The sequence below is a fragment of the Lygodium microphyllum genome, chromosome 2 (genome assembly GCF_053477565.2).
Source record: "Lygodium microphyllum isolate KBCC chromosome 2, Lygodium_microphyllum_v1.1.10, whole genome shotgun sequence".
Lineage (NCBI taxonomy): Eukaryota > Viridiplantae > Streptophyta > Polypodiopsida > Schizaeales > Lygodiaceae > Lygodium > Lygodium microphyllum.
This window is the reverse complement of record NC_141136.1, coordinates 154,034,936-154,061,731: the sequence shown is the minus strand read 5'-3', so window position 1 is coordinate 154,061,731 and position 26,796 is coordinate 154,034,936. Positions and strand designations below refer to the sequence as shown.

At 42.3% G+C, this 26,796-nt stretch overlaps 1 protein-coding gene across 5 annotated transcripts in view; it reads right to left on the bottom strand.

The window, feature by feature from the left end:
- The window catches only part of MSH6 (MUTS homolog 6), a 112,209-nt gene extending 88,267 nt beyond the window's left edge, over nt 1-23,942 (bottom strand). Inside the window, exons 1-6 of one of the 5 annotated variants that reach the window (XM_087699791.1) lie at nt 23,543-23,942; nt 22,724-23,470; nt 14,483-14,570; nt 14,285-14,387; nt 14,114-14,167; nt 13,961-14,035 (exon numbers count right to left, since the gene is read on the bottom strand). In XM_087699791.1, coding sequence (XP_087555917.1) covers nt 13,961-14,035; nt 14,114-14,167; nt 14,285-14,387; nt 14,483-14,570; nt 22,724-23,470; nt 23,543-23,879 — 1,404 coding nt within the window. In that variant the 5' untranslated portion in view covers nt 23,880-23,942. Of the gene's footprint in view, nt 1-13,960; nt 14,036-14,113; nt 14,168-14,284; nt 14,388-14,482; nt 14,574-20,866; nt 20,995-22,723; nt 23,471-23,542 lie in introns of those variants that run through there. The other 4 variants (XM_087699783.1, XM_087699819.1, XM_087699800.1 and 1 more) reach the window with 4 other exon arrangements.
- Nucleotides 23,943-26,796: the final 2,854 nt, after the last annotated feature.

Sequence of the window (26,796 nt, the reverse complement as noted above, 5' to 3'; positions counted from 1 at the left end):
TGACTAGTACACCAAGTAGTGACCTCATGGCAGACATACTGTCAGCACAGTACCTTGGATGCATGCTGAATACGTCCGAGATACACTACATACGAGAGCTGTCCAAAACCGGTGGAGTGGAAGTGCTACCTCCCCCTTGAGCATTAGGCAATGCTCCAAACGCCCCCTCTGCTAAACCTAAGTAAGTCCAATCCAAAGTCGGCTCTAACTGAAAGGCATCGAGATAAAGTTGCAACAACTGAGGATGGTCTGCCAAGTCATCCTCTTCTATCCATTTTGCATCCATTGGTGAATAATTTTGAAACTTCACCAAATATCTTCTGGAAACTTTACCTCTAACCTTCCTTTCCTTATGTGCCAAAATCTTCTCGGGTACGAAAATCTCATCTAGTTCCTCAACCTCTGGCTGAATTTCAGCAAATACATCTAGCACATCACCACAAAAAGGTCTCAACAAACTGACATGAAAGGCATTGTGTATCTGCCAAAGTGGAGGTAATTTCAGCCGATATGCAACATCGCTAACCTTTTCCAATACTTGAAAGGGCCCATAGTATCTCATGCTTAACTTCAGATACAACCTCTCTCTTTCCTTCATCTTTTTCAGCCTTGCCTTTTCAAAACGTAGCAATACATACTTGCCCTCTGCAAACTGCAAAGCACGTCTATGGCAATCAGCTGCCCGCTTTTGCTTGTCAAGAGGGCACCAAACTACAAAACGTAACATCTCCTGCCAAGATGCAATCAAATAAGAAAGGAGAAAAGACTGGGAGACCTTAATAGGCCTTGTAGAGTTAAACACACGCCACCAAGAAACTTGAATAATTGTGCTACCATGAGAGATGCAAGTCTTTTCTATGAAAAAATTTGCAATATCTGACCAGGGATGACTCTGTACACACAGTGCCAGCAAAAGTGCAAGTCTCAAAGCAACCATATGCAAATTAACATCCAATAAAGCTGCTCCCCCCACCCCATCCTTTTAGGAGTAGTCGCATGCTACCATGAAATCCACACCTCGCCCAAACGATTACCTTTCTTTTTCCGCAACATAAAGCAAATAGGCTGAACCAATTCCAAAAGAGACTTCTTAGTCCAAGAAAGTAGTGGCAGGAAACATGAGACCACACTATTCATAATGCATTGAGCAACTTTAATTCTCACATGAAGAGGCCAGTCTTGAGATTTCCAGTACATGAACCAATCATGTATACGGAATGGCATCCAATCAAGCAAGGCACCAAGGGCTACATCCACACCAATAGGATAACCAAAGTGTCTGGTAATATCTCCTTTAGAACTCACCACTCCTTGCCAACCCAAAATTTGCAAATCACTCTTCGTACAAGAAAGCAGTGTAGACTTTTGAGTATTAATATGAAGTCTCGACGCTAAAGCAAAGAGATTCCACATAGCCATTGCCCGATTAACATTAGTACAATCAACCTTAAAAAACATAAAAGAGTCATTTGCCGAAGATTGGCCCAAAAGTTGAGCACCACTAGGAAGAGACAAACCAACAATCTCGCCTTGATCAGCCAACTTATCCAACAATGAGAGCATCGGGTGATTGACCAAAGCAAATAGCAAAGGACTTGCGGATACCAAGGCTTGAGGCTTTGGCATAATCAATCTCCAGTTGCCTACTCGCCTAAGGCTTTGGCATAATCAATCTCCAGTTGAACATTCAAAATGTTATGTATTATATTCAGTCCCTTAATGAAACCATATTCCCGTGGATGAACCAAGTGCGGGAATACTTTCTATAATCTATTGGCCATAATTTTAGCGAAGATTTTATACAAGGAACCCATAACAGAAATTGGTCTCCATTGTTTCAAAGAGGTCAAAGAAGGAACCTTAGGCAGTGACCGAATCACAACAATCTTCCAATCTGAAGGCATTCTACCTGAAGTCCAAACTCGCTGACACAGGCAAGTTAATGGGTCCTTAAGCTGCTCAATATGGGCCGAAAAAAGCTCCATAGTAAACCCATCCCAGCCAGGGCTTTTCCTCCATGCTAAATGGGACAGCACCTCCTCCACTTCAGCCTCGGTGATATCAACTTCCATCAAATCAACCCATTCAAGCTTAACCTAATTGCTAACCAAATCCCAAATGTATCGACAAGCAAAGTGAACAGCACTTGAAAGAATCTCCTGTGGTCCCAACAAAGATTTATAATACTCAACACACATTTGGATAATGGAAGCAGGATCAATCACCATAACACCTTGCTCATCCAGCAAACACACAATATTTTACCAAGCATATTTTTGACGTAAACAAGCAAAAAACTGATGAGATTGACAAATATTATCATGCAAGGCTTCCACTCTGGCCAGAAATTTGAATTTAGCATATTCCTCCTCTTGAAGAGATTGAACTCTACATTTCAACCATTCAATGCATGTGAGCAAGTCATCAATGGTATCCCCTGATTGACATAGAGACAACGATTGAGCCAACAAAGTTTGTGAATGCTACAATTCAGCTCGAAAAGAAGAAGCATGCTGAATACGATACTAATGGGACAACTCTTGTGCATTGTCCCTAAAAATAGCCCATGCTTCCATCCCTCCAGATAGGACCCTTGAGCTAAAAGAAGCAACTAATTGCTAGATACATTCCAAAAACTGATTTTGCAACAGAAAATATTGGTTGAAACGTAGACACAAACGAGCAAGCAAAGCCTTAAAGGCATGAACAGGTATGTGGGTCAAATCCAACACCAAAGGATAGTGTTTTGACAAGACATTTTGTCGCTCCACCCACATATCAATGACTGCTGGAAGAAAAGAATCACTCTGACAAATGTAGATCCTATCAAATCTAGCCCACGTGTTTGGATGTTGAACACAACAATAAGTATATCCAGACTGTGAAGGATGCATCCAGGACCACATGTCTAGTTTCAAAGACATAGCTGCCAGTGCATTCCAAGCCTGCCGCTCAGGACCATCCATGACTGAATGCAGTGAAGTTGCCTGATCTATAGATATACATGCGTTAAAATCTCCCATAACAAAACCTTGATGAGCCATGGAAAGGCATTACAAGTCATCCCATAGCTGACAGCATTCTCGAGCAATAGAAGGAGCAAATATGCCCACCAGCCATTAAACCTCTCCCTTATATATGATTTTCAATATCATAAATCAGTCGTAAGAGTCCAAAGAAATCAAGGAAGGTTGCCTTCTGTACAGTCCGACCATTAAAAAACAGTGTAATCCTTGTACACATAAGAAGATCCTGCCAAAGCATGTTGTTTATGCTCCACAGCACAAAAAACATCCCAATTACCAGCTAACACAATTTTCGACAACATATACTGCTTAATGCACAAAGAAATGCCTTTAACATTCCATAAAGCAAGTCTCATGGTAAACAACAAAAGAGAAAACTACAGAGTTGCCACTTTCCCTTTCCCTTTAACATTCCTAGCTTTCGCAGCCTGAAGTCTCTCCATCTCACTATGAATCACATCTACAAGATCCGCCCTCTGCAAATTAGCAATCAAAGCACGAGAAGGAAACTATTGTTACTGAGAACGGAAAACATCCCGAGTAGGCACAAGCCTTCCATGCGTGTCAAAACGCAAAGCAGAATCGACAACCCCTTTATCATTCACACCAACTGCAAGTACACTCAAAGATTGAGGTTTCATATAAAACCCCCTACCTCTACTTTGAAAAGACTGAGTAATTGGTTGAGGAGATGGGTAAGCAAGAGTCGAATGAGATTCCTATCCAGCACTACGTCTAACCACAATGACCCAAGAATCTCCCTGAGGAGGCAAATTCCGACCACCGGAGTGCAATGCATGCTCAATACCAACTTGGGAGACATCCTTATTTCCATTATCATGTCCATGCAAGGCAAGAGGCATAGGAACCAACGAGGAACAAGACAAATCATCCACATTCTTCAGCACGGAGCGGGTTCGGGACGCCATTGATAGACTACAAAATGGCCGTGCCCAAGACCACGAAGGCTTGGTAGCAGAGCATTTGACCCATGCCAGAGACATGCTGGAACCTCTCCTAGCACACATGTTCAACAAAGCCCTATGCGAAGGCTTCCCTGCCAGTTGGTCAACCAACACCATAATACCTATCCTGAAGACCAGAGACCCCATGGTTCCCACAAACTACCGAACAATCATGGTTGGCCATGTACTAGCCAAGCTCTATGGATCCATACTGGACCACGAGCTGAGCAAGTGGGCAGAGCAACACCAACATCGGGCGGCAGGACAAGCAGGGTTTAGGAGGGGGTTCTGCAGCCTTGACCATATCCTCACACTGAGAGCCATCATAGAGGAGGGCAGAGCACATGGAAGATGGGTGTACTGCTGCTTCGTGGACTTCCGCAAGGCCTTTGACACAGTCCCATGAGCGAGGCTCATGCAGAGACTACAGGAACTGGAGGTTCCAACCGAAATGCGATGGGGGATACTGGCACTATACGAATCGGTAACGGGCCGAGTTCGAGCACCAGGAGGGCTATCAAAGGAGATAACCAGCACTATCGGAGTCAAGTAGGGATGCCCACTCTCACCCACCTTATTTGGCCTCTACATTGATGAGATCTCAGAGTACATAGATAAATTGGGCGAGGAGGGATCGAGCCTCGGAGGGACACTGATACCCATCTTACTATATGCGGACGACGTAGTCCTCATCTCCAACACACCCGAAGGGCTACAACGCCAACTGGACGCACTACAGGCCTTCTGCCAAGACAAAAACCTAACCGTGAACCTGGGGAAAACCAAGGTCATGGTGTTCAACACGTCAACCCAATGGCTCTGACGGTCGGTACCCCCCTTCACATACGGCGGACAGACCGTGGACGTGGTCCAAAGATACGTCTATCTGGGGATTACATTCTCTGGACCGAGATTTATCCTGAGAAAAGCAGCAGAAGATAGACTAACCCGAGGCAACGCAGCCCTCGGGTCAATGGAGAACCAATGTGCCCGCATACAGTTCCAGGAACCCCGGACAAAGCTCTGGCTTTTTGACACCTTGGTCACACCAGCCCTCCTGTACGGGGCTCCCATATGGGGGTCCAGTCTCTACCACACGCGGAGGGCCCTACAGGATCAGCCACTACCTAAGGAGGAGGCCACCTATGAGGGATGGGAGCAGATGGAGAGACCCTTAATACTTATGATCTCACGGATGATCCGAAGCAAGCCCTCCGTACCACACGAGATCATCCGCGCAGAGCTGAGGGCACTGTCCCTCGTGGCTGAGGCCCTCTTCCAGACCGTGACCTTGCACCCAATATGGGACCTGCCCCGACACCGGTACCCCAAACTCGCCCTGGAGTCATCCAAACAACTAGCAACACAAGGGGACACTGAGTGCTGGTATGTCCAAACAGAGACCTAGCTACGGCTCCATGGCCTGCACATGGACCACCTCCCCCCACTACAATACAGCCTAGACTGCCCACACCTGGAGCTCAGCCGAGAGGAGGTGAATCGCATCATCAAAATGAATATCATCCAGACAGACACAGTCAGGACATGGGTGACCCCCATGTCGAAACTAGAAACCAAGAAGGCTTTCTACCGAGAGCACTTCCTGCACATCTCCCCGAATGGCTTCATTACCCACCCAAGCTGCATGGACACACACCTGTCTCACGCGGTCAGAAGTGCCATCACACAGATCCGCACGTCCTCACACCAACTACGGGTCGAAACGGGAAGATACGGGGCCAATCCCCTCCCCCCAGAAGACCGAATCTGTCAGTTCTGCCATCTCGAGCCAGAGACTAAGGAACACTATATCTGTAGATGCCCAGTGTACTACGAAATCCGGGGACGCTTCCACTACCTATTCAGCGAAGGATTCGGACCACTCTCCAAGGTGATGAAATTCAAAGACCAGAGATGCCTAGGGCTCTTTCTACTGGAAATACGACTCCTACGAACCACGAAGCAAAGACAAGGAGCCACCAACCAATGCACACTCAATGAATTCTACCAAATACCAACTACCCTCCCCACCACCGAGTCCCCCACCAGCCCAACCGGCCTCCCGACACCGGGGGACCACCTTAGAAATAGCCACAGCGAGAGGCAAAGCCCGGCAAAGCCCGGCGCCCACGCCTCACCAGCCCCCGTCCCCGCAAAAGACACATGTCGAAGATACAAGGGATACTACGCCACCATCGGAGGGCCCTGCCCCGCCGCCTTAGTCTCTCCATGTTAGACCAACCCATGCGGGACATCCTAGGATGAACACTCCAGGAGCAGTTCCACACCGCACTGGGAGTACCTCTAGATTGTATCTAGTCTAGATATCATTTTGTACCTACTCAATTTAGTTCAACATAGCATAAATGTTAGCTTCACTGGGACTTTTGAAATCTCCCAGACATTTTGTATGCAACATTTTGGTCTCATAGGCCAACTTGGCCTGTTGTAGACGTTAATATAACTCTCTCTCTCTCTCTCTCTGTGTGTGTGCGCGCATGTGTGTGTGTGTGTGTAATCGCTCTTGTTTTCTTCTAATAGGTCATTGTATTAATTAAGGAAAAAGTACAAGTACAAGATTACATGATTACAAGATGCAGGATGGCTCTAGGCCATCATGCATAAAACCTAAGAAGTCACAATCAAAGTACAGAGGAAGAAGAGTGACGAGAAGGGGGCAAAAGAAACTGCAACGTGCCAAGAGAGCAAATCCTGTCTAGGGAGAATATCTGCTAACTCAATCAAGTTGAGCTACCAATGAAGAAGTCCTATCAAGTGCACTATATGACTCTACACTCCTGATGAAGCATCAACGATGAATGCATTCCTCATGGTCCATGTGCCCTTCTTAGCATTGTCGAGGTACAGTATCAAGCAGCATCACAATTGACAGAGCTAAAGCATTACACAAAGCACAATGCCCTAGAGTACCTACTCGGCAACATAGGCGTGCCCATAGGCGTCACATTCGCATCACGATTGTTCGTTACCGAAGCAGATCGGCGCGCTCACTCAGTCAAAGGTACTTTGCAGAGTCTTGGTAGATTCCATAGACTTAGGGGGAGATACTCTACACTCTTTTTAATCTTTTTAAACTTAGTTTTTCTAGCTTTTTCGGTTTCCATACTTCTCATTCCAATCTACCATGTAGACCTACACATAAATTTTATATCTTCTTCTCTAATGAGAGATGATGACACCAGTTGTATTGTTTATGGTCTCATAGGCCACTTTGGCCTTTTAGAGACGTTAATAGATCTGTGTATATGTGTGTGTGTGTGTGTGTGTGTAATCGCTCTTGTTTTCTCCTAATAGGTCATCATATTAATTACGAAAAAAGTACAAGATAACATGATTACAAGATGCAAGATGGCTCTAGGCCATCATGCATAAAATCTAAGAAGTCACAATCAAAGTACAGAGGAAGGAGGGTAACGAGAAGAGGGCAAAAGAAATTGCAGCGTGCCAAGAGAGCAAATCCTACCTAGGGAGAATATTTGCTAACTCGATCAAGTCGAGCTAACAATGAAGAAGCCCTATCAAGTGCACTATATGACTCTACACTCCCGATGAAGTATCAAAGATGAATGCCTTCCTCATGGTCCATGTGCACCAACAACCCCACATACATAAGAAGTAAAAAAGCACTTGCATGATAGCTTGCACGGGATCCACAAACCTAGGATTTCCAAAGGCACTCTTTTGGAAGCATCAATAGCCCAACCATGCAAAACCAAATGGCCAATAGTAGTGACCAAACTTTCCATGCCACCAAGCAAGTAAGAACATATGGCGAGGGGTTTCTACAAACTTCTCACAAAAGAAACAACCACCATTGGAAATCCTTCACTTGGAGAGTACAGAGGCAAGAGGAAACGCACCAATCGACATTCACCAAATGAAGACCTTGGATCCGAAAGGCATTTTGTCAAGCCAATCTATCACTACTATTAACTTCCATCATGCTTGGCCTTTCTGGATACCCCAAGTGGTGTTGCCTCTCGACAAGCCATAATAATCTCTCTCTCTCTCTCTCTCTCTCTCTCTCTCTCTCTCTCTCTCTCTCTCTCTCGGGTAATCACTCTTGTTTTCTCGTAATAGGTCATCGTATTAATTACAAAAAAAGTACAAGATTACACGATTACAAGATGCAAGATGGCTCTAGGCCATCATGCATAAAACCTAAGAAGTTACAATCAAAGTACAAAGGAAGGAGAGTGACAATAAGGGAGCAGAAGAAACTACAACGTGCCACAAGAGCATGCAGAGTTTTAGAAGTTCAAGAACTTCATAGAACAACAAGAAGCAAGGGGGTATGCAAGCCAAAAAGAGCAAGTGCCATTATTGTAAAAGAACCAGATCATTCCATCACAGAATGCAAGAAACGCATTGCCAAGGGGAAAAAGGAGTCTGGGATGTCTATTTCAGATGCACCTTCTACTACTACTACTACTACTACAGAGTCCGTGTTATTTATCATTGACCGGACCATTGATTTTACACCTGTAGTTATGATTCTTCTGAGGCAGATAGAGCATTCAACTCTACATAGGATGCTAGCACTTGGTTCTCTGACAATGGTGCTTCTAAGCACATTACATCTTGTAGGGATTTATTTACCTCTTTTGTTGCAGCTCCTATTGGCAAATCAGTGCAACGTGCCAATAATGTATATTACCTTGTAAGGTGCTGGAGAGATTGTCTTGAAAGCTATTGATGGCTCTATTCTCCAAATGCAAGATGCATTATATATTTATTGTCCATTTCTTCTTTAGCAAAGTGTGAAATACAAGTTACTTTTAATGATGATAAATGCATGGTCAGGGATAAGGAATTCTTGACTTTGGTACTTACTGGCAAATTATGTCATGGACTTTATGAGTTAGATGCTCATTCGATTGATCAGTCAATTTACTTGGCGTCTCCTATTACTCCTGCTATGTCACACGCAAAGTTATGGTATGCTCGCATGGGACATATGAACTATGGCAATTTGATACTTATGCAATGTACTCAAATGTTGCAAGGCTTACCTCTCTTGGAGAGACCTCCTAAGCACATTTATGAGAGATGCATTTTGAAAAAAATGCATTGTTTTTCTTTTCTTCATGATGTTGCTTTTAAAGCTACGGCCAGGTTGCAAATTGTGCATTCAAATATATGTGGACCCATACAGACAAAGTCATTGGGTGAATGTTATGATTCCGTCACCTTCATTGATGAATTTACTTGTTTTTTGTGGGTTTATTCATTGGTGGAAAAGTTAAAGCGTATAATGCATTTTTTACTTTTACCACACTCGTGAAAAATCAATCTACCTATCAGATTAAGACTCTCCATTTGGACCAAGAGGGGGAATACATATTTTCCTTGCTAAATAACTTTTTGAAGCAAAAAGGTATTGCACATGAGTATACTATTGCATATACTCCACAACAAAAAGGGTTTTGCCGAAAGAAAGAATAGGTCACTCATGGAGCTGCCTAGATATATGTTGAAAGCTATAAAATTGTCACATGGATTTTGGATGGAAGGAGTTATGTTTGTCATATTTTGAATAGGTGTCCTACTAACGCATTGAAAAATATAATGCCTTTTGAGGCTTGGAACAACTGTAAACCTTCAATTGGTCACTTTCATACTTTTGGGTGTCTTACATATGCTCATATTCCCAAAGTATTGAGAAAGAAGTTGGACAAATAAGGCTATCAAGTGCATATTTGTGGGCTATATTAGTGAAAGCAAAGGGTGCATAGTGTACAATCCTATTTCCAAGAAAGTTTTTGTCAATAGAAATGTATTTTTTTATGAAAAATCAGAATTATCTCTTGCTGGTTATGACACATGTCAAACTGCAAATGATGTGTTCAAAGGGCTGCTGCCTATTTCTTTTAGTGACACAACTGGAGCTTCATTAAATGAACAAAATGTTCAATCTGCTGCTCCATCACATAATGCAGAAATTTAGCCTATGGCTGATTTGAATATTCAACAAGATGCTTAACTTGAGGTTCATCAAGAGCACGTACATAATCAGGAAGCTAGACAAATACCTAGATGGTACTTGCACACTCTACAAGATAGCCATTGGGATGCTCCTCTTGCTGGTCGTACTCCAAGACGAGCACATTTGCATGATCATGCTAATACTATGGAGTTTGTTATGGCGGCAAACACACTTGATAATGATGAGCATGATTTTTTGAGGATGGATAACAAAGTGTGGATTAGATGGCAGCAATACAAGCTGAATTTTACTCTATCATGAAGAATCAGACATGGGATTTAGTTACCTTGCCTGTTGGAAAGAAAGCTATCGGTACTAAATGGGTCTATAAGCTGAAACAAAAAGTCGATGGATCCATTGATAAGTACAAGGCTAGACTTGTGGCAAAGGCTATGCGCAAAAGAAAGGCATTGAGTATGAGGAGACTTTTGCTCCTACATTCCATATGATCACTATCAGGTGTATGGTTGCAATGGCTACCCGTTATGGTTGGATTGTGCACCAACTTGACATTAAAACTACATTTTTACATGGGGAACTTCAAGAAGAAGTGTATGTTCAACAACCCATGGGTTTTGCAATTGAAGGATCTGAACACTTGATATGCAACCTGAAAAAGGCTTTGTATGGTTTGAAGCAAGCTCCACGAGCTTGATATGCCAAAATTAATGCCTTCTTACTCAGCCAAGCGTTCATTAACAACCCATCAGAATCTACACTTTACTTATGCAAAGAGAGGGATCCTTGCTGGTCATTTTCCTTTATGTGGATGATCTTCTACTCATAGGGACACATGTTGATTATATTTCAACATTTAAGATAAATTTACAAGAAACCTTTGAAACGTCAAATTTAGAGCCTTTGCATTACTATTTGAGCATTCAGTTTATTCATGATACTAGAGGCATTGGATTGTCAAAGTCTAGGTATATTGGTATACTCCTTGAGAGATTTGGCTTCCAAGATTGCAAGCCAGTATGTACACCAATGGAGACTGGACTAAAGCTATCTTTGCATGATGACAATGACACATTTGACATTCATACATCTGCTCCAGCAGTTGGATGTCTTATTTATTTATGCAACACAAGGCCAAATATTCAGTTTGCAGTTTCAGCCCTGAGCAAATATATGCGCAACCCACGCATGTCACATTGGCAAGCTGTGAAGCTGTTATTTGCAAGGCACTAGGACTCTTGAATTGCTTTATGCTAAGGGGGGCGACTGCAATTACATGCTTACCGTGATTCCGATTGGGCTGGAGATTTTGATTCTTGTCACTCTACAAGTGTGGAAATTGTTTCTTCTTGGCTCTTCTTACACTTGGCTTAGCAAGAAACATTCCACTTTTGCCACATCATCTTGTAACTACAAGTGGAAATTGTTTCTTTCTTGGCTCTTCTTACACTTGGCTTAGCAAGAAACAATCCACTTTTGCCACATCATCTTGTAAAGCTGAATACAAGGCAGCTTTTGCTACTACAATTGAATGTGTATGGTTGAGACGTTTATTGGCTGATCTTGATGCATCTATCACAAAGCCTACTCCTTTATTTACTAATAGTCAAAGTGCCATTGCAATGGCACGGAACCCAGTGTTTCACGCAAGCACAAAATACATTGAGATACATTATCACTTTGTCAAAGAGAGGCTACATGCAAGGAATATTAGCTTTGTCTATTGTTCTAGCAACAACAATGTGGCAAACATCTTCACCAAAGCTCTTCCTTGTGACAAATTTGAAGCATTTCACAATGCTTTATCACTTTGTCAAAGAGAGGCTACATGCAGGGAATATTAGCCTTGCCTACTGTTCTAGCAACAACAATGTGGCAAACATCTTCACCAAAGCTCTTCCTTGTGACAAATTTGAAGCACTTCACAATGCTTTAAATTTGATTTCCTTTGGTGGATGATCCTTGTATGCTAATCACTTTTCACTCCAAGGGGGTTTGTTGGGTTTTACTCATGCCCACACTCACATAGAAGTGTTGATGATCAACAATAGGACACTGGGGCACTTTTCACTCTCCACAAAGAGGTTTTTTTCCCAAGTCATATTACTCTTTATTTGAGTATTTATGTTACATAGTTCAGTCACTTATCACACATTACGCAGTTTCGTGTGTGAATGCACCTTAAGACACTTATACAACCCTACAGCCTAAGGGTTGTACTTTTGTACTTTGTCTTACACACTTCAGAACTAATCATGTTGTGCAACATCTACACTCACTCTCTCTACTATCTACACTCTCTCTGCTGAGCTGATAGCTACCATCTGCAATTCAACAAGCCTTTGATGTAGACAAAATTTCCATTTGAGCAACTTCTAAAAACAGTACCTCCTAAATTTTAAGAGTAGCCAATTTTAGATTCTAGAGAGCTTAATTGAATAGGTTCACTAGTTCATGGTTTGTCTTCTTGATCATGAGCATCTATCTTCTGTAATAGGCTTTTTCTGGTCTAATTCTGGGGCTGACAGACTTATAAATTAGGCCAAACAGTAGTAGGGATCAGAGAATTGGGAAATGGTTTGAAGCACTTCAAGAAACTGTTGTAGAACAGGCTGAGAGAGAAGTCAAAAGTGTTCAAACCTCTTACAAGAGCAATCATTAACTAGGATTAGTCATTTACAGGCTACATGTGATCTTACAAAGTCTTGTGGTGGGTTCAACATCAAATTCAGACCTTGAGGGACATCTCACTCTATCGGATGACACATGACGTACTATTGGCAGCACAACTGGTGATTTGTACATATTTTTATAAAGATCCAAGCATTAATTACCTAGTTCAAGATTGTGGACTGCATCTAGGAGACACCTCAGCAGTTCTTGATGGCCACAATTCCAAAGATTTAAAAAATGTAACCTCACTAAGACATGCACGTGTATTGAAGTAGCATGCATTTGCAGTATGTTCTTGGTGAAGGGTATAATAGGTTAAAGTGTTGCCCTAAAAGTGCCTGACCACTGAGTAATAAGACTCACCTATTTATTGAGCCCAAAAAGCGATCAGATCAGATCTTTTAAGGGTTTGGATGGAGGAGACTAGTGTGGATGACTACTAAATACTTGTGGGACTTTGCACTATAAATACCCACTGACAGCTTATGGTGCATGGTCCATCTATTCTTCAGTGAGTCTCCAGACCCATGAAGACAGTCATGTGCACTATTTTATATATCTCGTTATCCTTCATTATTCCTGTTGTTATGGGCCCCTGAGATTCACTCTCGTTGTGGACAATCTTTGGTTGCCCTTGCTGTAAATCTGTGTATACTGTGGTTAGTGCAGGCAGCCTTTTCTTTCAAGTAACCTTCATATTCCAAGTAAGTCATCCATAATCATTTCAAATCACTGATAATGGCTTCCTTAGTTAATATTTATTTTGGCTTTCAGAGTTTCAAAGGTGCAATCTCCAAAAAGCAAGGGTCATAGCATTGCATCAGAAGCACTCATATTTTGATCCATCAAATGTTCTCCTGGGGTACCTGCACTATAGTACTGGGCCCACCTACAACAGTGGACACATCTCTAACCTCGCCTTAAGACTTCTCCAACTGCACAGATTCTCTGTATTTTTCTCCAACATCACAATTTTGGAGTAGGATAGAGCACTTCTTTAGACTATCATCCATGCAAAGATCCTTAGCAAAGTCCCTTGGGAGATTGCAAGCATACACATATCCAGCTCCCAATCTTTCAAGCTTTGTTTTTGGGTACATACCACATATGATGATATACTAGCTTCCAACTGCATTCACTCGAAATTCAGCATGGCCTTTCACAGTAAGCAGCTAGGATATTGAAAAACGTTTACATTAACAACTCACTTTTGTTACTACGATACAAAGCAAATGAGTAGCAGAAGTTTAAAACCATATGCATTCTGAGACTTCTGCTGTCAATGCAACTGTGAATTCAGTCAGTAAACATGAAAATATTATTTTCTTCACCTTCATGTACTGCAAATCAAGGTCTTGTGCTCCTACATGGGCATCCATCTCAAACATCTCATAGAACTTGCCCATCTGAAATGCAGTGTTGGCATGAGATTACATGCAAGAAACTCTGGATATAGGAAAAAACTAACTCACATAGTTTTCTACCTTAAATAAAAGTACTTTGTCCATGTGTTTCGACTTAATTTCCCACCATTGTCGCTGCCAGAATTATAAGTAAATGATCAGGGTGTGTAACAGTGTGAAGGGACAGAAACTGAAAAATTATGCTCAAATTCAACTTCCTAATAAAATACTCCTCAAAAGTACAAATTTAACCTGGCATGCACTAAGCCCTTTCAAAAACTCGGTTGGCAAATGAAGTGTTCGAGGATCATACTCTGGATCACCAGGCCGTCTTCCTAAAGCATCTTTTCTGTACCTGATCACATCAGAAAACAAATGAAAAAATAGTTGAGATCAAGAAATCACAGAAGCTTGTGCTGGCATAACCAAGTCCTGGAAAACTTAACATACTTGTCAAGAAATTTGAATTTGTCAGCATTTCTTTGCCCAAACCTCTCTGCTGCTTCACCAGAAAGCTGTATGTTTAAGGCACCAGCCTCTTCTACATATGATTGAGTGAATCCACCAGAAAGTGTTAATAGGTGAATGAATAAAGTAAAAGCAAGGAAAACGAAGCCACAATATAGACCTTTTCAGACATGCAGACTCTTTAACCTACTCTGTATCAATGACTAGTATAACCAGCACAAACACTAGCAGAAAAGCCTGAAGGGCGTCATTGAAAATGTCATGCGGCCCGGACAGTGGCAAGACCTGGCATGAAGATGCTTGAGGCATACGCAATTCTTTTGATAGGGTTCAAGAGCCTAATGCAACCAGAGAAAGGATTTTTCCTTTCACAAGAACAGAAAAGGTTATTTTCAAAAGTGGAAAAATGAGAAACACATTATTCTCACAGAACATGAATTTTTTGGGCTCTAAAGGGCAGCCCTCCAAGTTCTTATAGAACATCATTCTTGTGCTCCTGCACCTTACTTGTATGGTGATTGTAGACACTGCCCTAGGGCGAGTCAGCATTGGAGTTCTCAGACCTGTTACTATTACCCACCTGGACATGAGGCAATTACACACTTGGGCAACAACAATGCTAACTGACAGAGGAGGTGTAACGGCATCAAAAGATGATGCTTCTCCAAGGTTGGGACTTACCAAACCAGAGCTTCCCACTCTTCATGTGTCTTGTGCTTCCCACCATTATATCAGCCCTTCTATCTCCCAAATTAGCCTGCAAATGGCCGACCTGCATTCCTTGTTCTTTCTTTCCTTATGTTTGTGCATAGGCCATCTCTGCCCGTTTTTTCCATTCTTGTATCTCATCCCCCCATTCTCAAGACAATTCAGCCCCTCCTCAAGCTTTCTATCTGAGCCCATCTCAGCAATTTTCAGCCTTGTGTCAGCCATTCATGTCACTCACATGGCATCTTCGTAAGCATGATATGAAAATCTAAGTTGCAATACACATTGCACCGGTGACTAAAGTAGAAGATCCAAGCATGGCAAAGATGAAGGAAAAGGGTAACACTCCTAAAAGTGGGGGGTTGTTGTTAGACAGTCATTTCCTGGACAGACGGTGGACAGCAGATCACCGCAGAAGCCACATCAGCAGGGAGCAAGGAGCCACGTCAGCAAACTGCGCAGGTGCCACGTGGCAGACTTTAGTCGGACAGTGTAGTCCGAGAGTTATTTGGGCATTATTTTATTACAGTCGGCTGCATTTAATGCAGCCAACCTGGTCATTTTTATGCCTTTTCTTTTTGGCTATTCATAGCCAGTTTGTGGCACACTCCAGCAGTCATTCATTTCAGATTCTGATCTTGAGATCTGTTGGCTGAGACAGACTGTGCTCGGGCTGACGGAGATCGAGGTCATCAAGTCAGAGAGACACGCAAATATTTCCTCTGCCCCCGTGTATTTCTACACTCTTATACAGCATACTACACCGCAGATTTTCTACATTTACACACACACACACACACTCTCTCTCTCTCTCTCTCTCTCTCTCTCTCTCTCTCTCACAGTATTTGTCCTACGCTTCTGCATCGCTGCACTCTAACATGGTATCAAAGCGGTGAAGATGGACTGACTGAGAGCTAAACCTATCTGAAGAGGAGATTTCAAAGTGACAGAAGGCTGCGTTTCTTGGATTCGAGGGCGAGCGAGAGGGCTGCGCATCAGATCAAGGCTGAAGCGAGCATGGGCGTGCAGGAAAGGAGTCTAATCGATGAATTTGCTGCAGGTTATTGGTGTTCGAAGGAGAGGAAGGCTGTGTTTGAGGCCTTCCATTGCAGATTTTACATTTCATCGCCTCCGGCGGCTGAAGAAGGTTTGGACAACGAAGGAACCAGCCCTAGAAGGCTGCGTTTTCACAATCAAAGGGGGCTGCTTTTGCATTTGTGCAGGTTGTTTCAGGTTAACATGTCTACAGAGACTGATTTGGAGTTCCAGGCGATCATGTACAGGAAGGTGCCTATCCTACCGGCTCTTCCATCGGATCAAAAGCTTGATGGTGACAATTACCGCATCTGGTGGGAGATGATGTTGGCCATTTTGGAGTCTTATGATTTGGCGGAACTGGTGATGGAGGAGATTAACAGGCCCTCGGTGAGGGATGAGTCCAAACTCTCTTCCAATGCTCGTGCGGAGTTGACCAAGGCCCAGTCTCATTGGGACAAACTGAATGCCAAGATTCGATCTTTTCTGTTTCTGTCTTGCGTTACAGGCGTGATAGCTTACATCGAGCACTTGACGGTGGCTCAAGAGATACGGCTGGAGCTCGATCAAATGTACAACCAAATGACCCTGATGAAGAGGGTTTCTTTGGAGGTGCAAATGCAGACCTTGTCTGTGGATAAGTCTTCTTTGCTTCGAGAACACATCAACAAGCTTCGGCAGCTTCAGATGCAAGTTCAAAATGCGAGGAAGCCTATTTCCTCCGAAGATATGGCGATCACTTTACTATCCCAGTTGCCACCATGATTCGGTACTTTTTATTCTGCTCTTATTGCATCAGGGCGGAAATCAACTCTTCGGTGGGAAGAGTTGCTTCCTATGGTCTTGGACCAGGAGGAGCAGTTGAAGGGACAGAATGCTTCCAAATCGGAGCTTTGGTTAGTCAAGCCTCTTAGAAGAAGGGGAAGGACCAAAAGAAGAAAGAGGAGGACAACAAATCCAAGAAGGACAAGGAGAAGGAATCAACTTGCCATATTTGTGGAAAGACCGGTCATTGGAAGAAGAATTGCCCCGACAAAGACAAGAAGGACACGAAGGATTCTAAAGCGGTGGTTGCACCCTCATCAGCTGCTTTTCTACACTTAGCAGTCATTGAGAACTCTACACCAAAGATTTCTGATGCTGCGATGGTAGCTCCCCAGGCTCGTGAGTGGATTGTGGACAATGGTGCCTTCCAGCACGACTCCTGTTGGTGTTGCCCATTTGCGACCTTTGTGTGGGCAGATTCTCATTGGAGACAGCTCTTTTGTGTCTATTGTTGCGCGGGGTGAGATGCAGCTTATTCCAGATGGATGTGGTGGTACCCACACTTCTGAAGTGTTGCATGTGCCAAGTTTGGGATATCATTTACTTTTGGTCCATAAGATTTGTGCTCTTGGCCTCTTGGTGAAATTTGACAGTGATACTTTTCGAGTCCTTGATCGTGGATCCAGGAAGGTTCTCTCTACAAGGTATGAGGAGAATGGCGTCTACAAATTGAAGTCTTCTTCAGCTCTTACTTCTCTTCTTCTTACTTCTCAGACATAGTCCGAGTTATGAAATGCTCAGTTTGGCCACCTGAACTACGAGTACCTTCGGAAGGCATCGCAAGGGTCGTTTGTCCAAGGATTGCCGAACATAGTGGTGAGCCATCAGCCATGTGTCTTCTGCATTGGTGGGAAACTGCATCGAGATGTGATTCCCAACAAAGCTTCTAGGTGGTCTACTTCACCCATGGAGCTTGTATCTATGGATCTTTGTGGCCCAATGAGGACCAAGTCCCTGAAAGGAAGCTTGTACTTCATGTTGATCGTAGATGACTACAGCAGAATGACTTGGGCCTATTTCTTGACTTTGAAGTCAGAGGCTTTCTCTCACTTCAAGGATTGGCTTCTCTTTAAAGAGACCTGTTTTGCCCTGCGACTGAAGACCTTGCGTTCAGACAAGGGAAGTGAATTTATGTCTAATGAGTTTGCTCGTTTTTGTGCAGATAGGGGCATTCACCAGGAGTTTGCTAGCACCAACACTCTCCAAGAGAATGGCATTTTGGAGCGGAAAAACCGAAGTGTGATCGAGATGGCACGCACCATGATGGAGCACCGACAGACACCTTAGTGTCAAGTGGATCTTCAAGACCAAGTACCTTAGCGATGGTTCTTTGGACAAGCACAAGGCTCGCCTTGTTGCTAAAGGTTTTGCTCAACGCCCAGGCATTGATTTCCATGATACTTTTGCCCCCACTGCTCGTATGGCGACCATTCGAGCTGTTCTTTCCTTGGCTAGCCATAAGAGATGGCCTGTCTATCAGTTGAATGTAAAGTCGGCCTTTCTGAATGGTGACTTGCAAGAGGAGGTCTATGTTGAGCAGCCTCCTAGCTTTGGATCCTCAGATGGAAAAGTTTACCGGTTAAAGAAGGCCTTGTATGGCCTCAAGCAAGCTCCGTGTGCATGGAACAAAAAGATTGACTCGTTTCTTCAGTTGAAGTTGGGATATCGGCGCTCCAAGGCCGATCCACAGCTTTATGTGCACAATTCCGAGGTTGGTCGTGTGTTGTTTGTGTTATATGTTGACAATTTGATTCTGACAAGGGATCATGCACAAAAGGTCCGAGAAACCAAGATAGCTTCACATCAGGCATTCGAGATGACGGATTTGGAGCTTCTTCATTTCTTCTTGGGTCACGAGATTTATCAATCTCAGAGGGGAGATTTTCATCTCTCAGCAGAGGTACATTCAAGAGCTCTTGGTGACTTTTGAGATGGAGACTTGTCGGCCCATTACTACTCCTATGGATCCGAATTGGAAGGCCACTTCACACTCGGATTCTCCCGTGATGGATGCTTCACGCTACCGTCAGTTGATTGGATCCTTGATTTGGCTTCTCAACACTCGTGTTGATCTTTGTTTTGCTATGGGTATTTTGGCAGGGTTCATGACTCAACCCAAACAAGTGCATTGGCAAACTGCCCTAAGGATTCTTCAGTATTTGAGGGGGACCTCTGATTTAGGGATTTGTTATCCCGCAGGTACAGATGCTTTAGATCTGGTTCTTGCAGTTTGGAGTGACTCGAATTGCACTAGCGATGTGGACCACCGCCGGTCTACTACAAGCTATTGTTTTACCTTGGGTACAGGTGTTATCTCTTGGAGTAGCAAGAAACAGCCCACGGTAGCCCTTTCTTCTACTGAGGAGGAGTATCAGGCTACATCTTCCACCACATGTGAGGTTGTGTGGCTTCGGAGATTGTTGGAGGAGCTTGGCTGCCCCCAGACTCGTCATACTCTTCTGTGGTGCGACAATAAGAGTTGCATTACCTTGGTACGAAATCCTGTATTTCATGCCCGAATGAAGCAGATTGAGATCCAGTATCACTTCATTCAGGAGAAGCTTCTGGATGGGACCATTGATGTGGAGTATTGCAAGACGGAGGATAATCTTGCAAATTTGTTTATGAAGGCGCTTCCCCAGGCTCTTCTTCAACAACATTCCAGATCCCTCAATCTTTTGACCTGTCCAGAATCTGAGAGGGGGTGTTAGACAGTCATTTCCTGGACAGACGGGGGACGGCAAATCAGCGTAGAGACCATATCAATAGATTGCGCAGGTGCCACGTAGCAGATTGCAATCGGACAGTTATTTTGGCATTATTTTATTACAATCGGCTACATTAAATGCAGCCGACTAGGTCATTTTTATGCCTTTTCTTTTTGGCTATTTATAGCCAGTTTGTGGCACACTCCAACAGTCATCATTTCAAATTCTAATCTTGAGATCTGTTGGCTGAGACTGATTGTGCTCGGGCTGATGGAGATCGTGGTCATCAAGTCGGAGACACGCAGATATTTCCTCTGCCCCCGTGTATTTCTGCACTCTTATACAGCATACTACACCGCAAATTTTCTGCATTTACACTGTCTCCTTTTCTCTCTCTTTCACTGTGTTCACTCTCTCTCAGTCTTTGTCCGCTTCCGCATCGCTGCACTCTAACAATTGTTACATCCTTGAACATCCAGATGGGTGCTAGTAGCATTGGTCACACTGGTCATGAAGTGGCTTAGTACAAATGCACTAAGGGCACTTCAAGGTTAGGCCAGCCGAGTGAGATGAGAAAATATTAGACCAAGACCTTAATATTTAATATTAACATTCACATGTTAGACAGCCCACTCTCTGGTCATAGCAACCCACCCAACCCAAAGTAATAAAGAAATAAATAAATAAAGGTTGGGGGGGGAGGGGGGGGAGGCGCAAGGGACACAAACAAGAAAAGAAGAAATTAAAAAAGACAACTTCAGGTCTGCATTGAAACCCAACTCTTTTGACACCACCCTACCATTCCAACGATCAGCCAACAGAATTTGCTTTGCTCCCCACACCAATATATTTTTGCATCACTGTGGCTTCTCACAATACGCCTCATTATGACGCATCATCCCTGAGCAAACCTCAACATATGGAGAATGCCCCACAATCTTCTCTCAAACACAAACACACGTACAAGCACCATCCCAAAAAAAAAATTCTTCCATGAAGTCTAATGCAAACTTGTCCCTCATGGAGGTTCTACAAGCTCAAATCAAAGACATACATTGGCAGTTGGCCAAGCTATGCACTCCCCACTTACCATTTGTGCCTGCAGCCATAAGTATGTTGCGTGTTCAATTCTAGCCTGATCCTTTTAAAGAGGAAAAGGAGGAAGGTGATGAGACCAAGATCAACTCATGGTTGACCAAATGGACAGCTTATTTTAATCTGCATCAGGTCAACAACGTTTAGAATATTGAACAAATACAGATTATGATACAAGGAAAGGCATATGCTTGGTGGGTAGTGCTTCGCCCCGAGCGAAAGATGTCAGTGGATTTTCAATCCATTTTATGAAAGTGGTTTGTGGCTGATGATTGAATTGAAAATTTTCACACGTTGCTAACGATGGACCACAAATACTGCAGTGTATGTGTAGTAAACCAAAGATGGCATATGCATAGATGTACAAAAGGTGAGTTCCCAACTACACATATATAATCCAAGTCAAGATATTACTTGAACACTCACCATGTCCTAGAAGTCACACATCAGCTACATCAAAATAGCATATTAGATCAAGAACAACCCCATGACAATTCAAAATTAAGTTATATACTACTACTTTAAAGAGCCAAAATGTAGATCACAAATCCTTGTCGACATTTTGTGTATCATGTTTTCATCTCCTGATTGTGAGCTCAGTCACAGCCTTCTACAGACACAGGAGCTTTGGCATTGTTCTTTTGTGTGCATTCATCATAACCAATATTCGCAGTTATTTCCAGCCAGTTTCTGGTCATTTCCAGGCTGTTTTTGGACTCATTTCCAGTCTGCCATGTGGCAACCAGGTGTACACATTTTTACCAATTTTGGCTGCAGGTCGGACTGGCTACAGGTCAGCTGCACTTATGGCAGCAGGTTGGCATTGCATCATGAATGATGATCATTGCTGGATGCATATATCCCTCCTTTTGAGCCCTAAACACCTATCTAAAGCAAGTTAAGTGTTGTTTGATGTATTCTCTAAAGAGTCTATGAGTGATTTCATGCTTTCTGAATATATTTCCCAATCTCTCATCATTTTAGTCAATCTACATGCTTCCAGCTCTTTCCTTGGTTTGGGACCAAGTTGAGTGTCTTGCTATCACCAAGTTGGACAGCAAACAGAAAGTACAGGCCAGGCTTCAAAGGATGCATCGAAGCATAACATGTTTTGAATGCCAAGAAGATTAAGGAGAACACCATTTGCAGGCCTAAGATATTAAGCAGCTCGTGTATTGTTTCCTAGTTTTCCTTGCTTTGTGGTTTTAATACATCTATAGCCTTTGCAGAGCTACCAGTTACAGATGCTGCAAAGGCTTGTGTAGATGTACAAATACCATCCTTGATCTTGATAGTTGAGTCTGTTGAGACACAGACCTTGTGAACTTATTGAGTGTTTGCAACATTGGTTGGCTGCAACCGGACCAGCTTGTCACCTTCCAGACAGTACTTGACTAAAAGAACATATTGAAAGCATATGTTTTGAATGACAAGAAGATTAAGGAGCTCTTTCGTCACCTAAGATACTAAGCAGCTCTTTCATCATTTCTCAGCTTTCCTTGCTTTGTGTTTAACACATCGACATCTTTTTGCAGTACGTAACTGGTAACTTCTGGAAAGGCTTGCATAGATCTACTTATACCATCCTCGATTTCAATAGTGGCCTTTGTTGGCACACAGACCTCTTAGAAAATTTGAACTCTTTGCATCACTAGTTGGCTGCAACATGACCAGCTGGTATATTCAAAAAGTTGAGCCGTTAAATTTAATATTTGAAGCATATTGGTCGTCTTTGAACGTACCAGGAACCTTTTAAAACTTGAACAACCAAAGCACATCTTTAAGAGCTATCATTTAGAATATGCTTGACTTGTAACAAGAACCATTTCAAGCTTTGACCTTTGAAGGATACCTTGACAACTGTCATTGCAGAGCCTGTCTGGTTTAACACCTGGATCCTTGCATATTTCAGGAGTAACAGAGTTTTCAAGACTATGCACATGATTCTTGCAATGTTTCCGGACAGGCTTTGGCAACCAATCATTAGCTTCTGCTGACAAATCTCCAGCCTTCCTGGCACGTTTGCTAGGTGACACGTATTTCGTTGCTGTACCTGCTTTTCCATGTGTTTTTGTCCCAGAGTTTCCACTTGCCTCTGTCTCTCCTACTGACACTGTCCACTCAACATCCTTCTCATCAACTTCATCAGCTGAATCTTCTGAAATACTAAGGGCCGTTGGTGGAGATTGTTTAGGCCTGCTAGGGCAAGTCTCCTCATCTTCTTTTTGGGTATTTCTAGGCTCACCATCCACCGATAGACTTTTCCCTGAGGTGATACAAGGACTCGAACGATTGAGTTTCCTTAGCTTCCGACGTTTGGTGCTTGGGAGGACTTTAAAAGTCTCAGCTTCTAGATTAAGAGTCTCTTCCTCTCCGTCGTCGTATTGAATAACATGCAGGCATTCTCCTGCGGAAGATGTGCAGTCCTTTATACGACCATCGTACCAAGCATCGTCGAGAGGCCAGTAAACGCTAACGCGCTTCCCAACGAGAGAAAAGGGGTTGGAAAGGTCGAGAGCGAAGTCACGAGACGAAACGTTAATGGAAGAAGCAGCCACACCAAGTTCTGCACGTGAGGAGTCGGGCATACAAGGTCTGTCTGCTCGGGCGGGAAGAAAATGTGTTATGTATCTGCAACAGAAAATAAAAATCGACGAGAGGTAACACTTACCGTCATCGAGTGAGCACGCGAGAGGAGGGGACTCATTCTGGGCCTTTCCCGGAGTACGCAGTAGTCCATTCTCTGTAGACAACTCGTCCATGCCCTGTTGTTGAGGAAGCGGTCCATCTGGAGTAGGGGTGGTAGCCCCGACGAAAAGAAGCGGCTTCTTCTTATTTTGTTGGAGGGCAGAGGGCTGTTCAAAAGGTAGCGATGGAGGAGGGGGGGACGGGGAGAAGAAAGATGCGATGGAGCGATGCGGTGTGTGAAGGGTTGGGTTGCAGTTGCCGCCGCCGCTGCTCCTTCTTCCGGCGCCGGCGGCAGCAGCAACACTCTTCTTCGGCGCCATATGGCTTCCACCCAACGAGTCGTTGAGTCTCCAAGTTTGGAATTTGTATGGTTGGTTTTGATTTAGAGAAGGACGCTTAACTTCTTTGATTGTTTTGGAGAAGGCTCCTTAACCTAAAACTAGGTTGACACATGCAACCAAGTGCTTGGATTTGATTATTTTCGAGAAGGGCGCCTTACTTTTTCTTGGTCAACAATGAAAGGTGTATATAAATTTGTTTTGGAATAGTGAATCTTGTATAAAATAGTAAACATGAAATTAATGTAAAATATTCTATTCGTGGATATTAAAATTTTAGCAATTTTATTGACGGTTATTGAGGATTTGATTAGAGTTCAAGAAACGATGAAGCTACTTTAAAATGAATTTTTTTAAGGCATGGATCATGTAGAAACTAGAGTAATTGTACTTATTCGTTCAGTGTTGAGGAGCATGGAATAGATCATGTACATATTCTATTCATGGATATTGAAAATTCAGCAATTCTATTGAAGGTTATTGAGGATTTTATTTTAGTTCAAGAAACGACTAAGCAACTTTAAAATAATTTTTTTTGAAATGCACGGATCATGTAGAAAATAGAGTAATTGTACTTATTCATTTAGTGTTGAGGAGCATGGAATAGATCATGTACAATGTATTGCTATGCTAAATCAAGTTTCTTCTCTTTAAAACGTGATATTTGTTACATCCTGTTGCATGTCTATCCAGGTTATTGTAGCATGTAGTAGTTGCGTTCTTTTTCAAAATCATGTTTTGCTCTGAGTTCTTGGCCCTATATATGCTATTGGCTATTGTCTCAATGTTTGTCTCTAAATTTTATTCGAATGGTTGGTAAGTTTTGATATCTTCTTTCTATTTTTTTGACAAGTTTTCTTTCGTGTTGCTAGAGTTTTTTTTCAATGTTTATCATGTGGCTTGCATAGACCTTTCTATTTTATTTGCATATGATGTTGTAAATGAACTACTTGGTAGCATACTCACTTTTGAATTGGCTCTTAGATGTTGCTTGGAGTTGCACGTGGGAGCATTCATAGTGGTTAAGGTTGGTGTTTTGGTACTCATAGAAGTTTGATTTCTTTTTGGTTTGCTAGACTCTACTCTTCTACAATGAATATTAATACTCCTAGATATAGATTTTTTTTGGGTAAAATATATTGTGTGTTTAAAAGAAGTTATGTTTGAGTATTTGCTTGGGAGGTATATAATAGCATTGAATGGATTGCTTTGAGTACCATGGATTAGGCTGTACACCTATGTGTTAAATAAATATGTGGCCTTTTCGATGGACACGACGTGCTTTTCATGGCCATGAGTGTGATTGTTATTTTCCATGTACATTTTTAGTATTTTGTTGGCTTCTTCTTTTGTTACTTTTGCCAATACTTCAAACAAGATGTTGAATCTGTAGTGTGGGATCTTGATTGTGTATGTGGAGATGTTATTTATTTTTATGTCTAGTAAGACTCAGGCATGTTCATAATATATTGTCATGGGTATCTTTGTATTAGAGTTCAAATTCATCAAGTATGTGTTTTAGGAGTCCTGCATATGAGATATGTTTGTGTAAGTGGGTTAGATTCTAAGGAAAAAAAAGAAAATTTGAAGATGACAGCAAGGTTTATACTATTTGTGATTCTATTATGTTCTCTAGACAGATTGTTGTTGAATACCGCTTGGATGTATCCATTGGATTTTGGAGATTATTATAGTTTGTGAAACCATTGATACATATCAATGGTCTTTGCCTAGCAAAGCTTCCCATTCTCATTTGGTTTATTGTCAAGTGCATGCATCCTTGTGTGTCAACAATATGGTATTTGATTTGTTGTTGGATATTCTTGTCAGTTCAAATGTGTAGCTTAAACATCTGATGTAGAGTTTGATGTCATTATATGAATTTATATTCTTGCTTTTTCATAGATGTTTTAAGTAGCATTGTTTGTGTTGTCACCTTATCTGAAGTCATCTTTGCCTTTGCAAATGTTATTTATCTATGAAAACGAGGGAAAACTAATTGTGTTGATATATTCAAAAGGATTTTAATACAAGCAATAATCTTTGAATAAGTAACAATCAATTCTTCTGTTTTTCCTACTTGTTGAAAGAAGTCTAGGTCATATTTTTGGGATGCATCGTGCTGTAGTTGGGGTCTATATTGAAATGTGCCTAAAGTGTGTTGTTTACTTGTGCGAGTCATAGTATTATGTATGGTATTCATGCAAAGGAGGCAAATGGATCTAGAAGTTTGACTATACTTAATTTTGTTCTATCACTTATATGAGAGAGCATCACGTAGACTAGGTCCGAGCATAAACATGCTCCTTATGTGTAGAAGTGCTTGTTGGACAACTATAGCTCCTTGAGATTTGTGACTTATATTTGCATACGCAAGCATTGGTGAGAATGTTAATTTGTCATATCACTTGTTGTTGAATGCCTTACATTGATAATTAGTATGTCACAGTGTCAATTGTTAGTTGATAGATTATCTTGTGCCCTAAATTTCAGAGATCATCTCATCATTTGTTCCATCAATACGATCGATTTTACATGTACCATTGTTTACAATATCTATCGTAAGATCAATGTTCTCTTTGTAGTCGCTCCTACTATTATCTCTTCTACCTCGTGGAAGTTATTGTCATGTAACCGGTTATGCAATGTTGGCTCTTCGCTTGCATTTATTTGAAGTTTGATAGTATGGATCTATTCAATTGTGTGGTAGTTATGCAAAAGTTGCTTGTTATACTTCTGGACATAATTCTTGTGTGTGCATCTGATTCTTGTTCTCTGGTCTACAAAGACCTCATTCTCATTAATGATGAACTCATGTGGGCATTCTTATATATCTTCCTTGGTTGGATACTAATGCATGATCAAAAAAGTTGTAGGAATGGCAAGTCATGAGCATGTC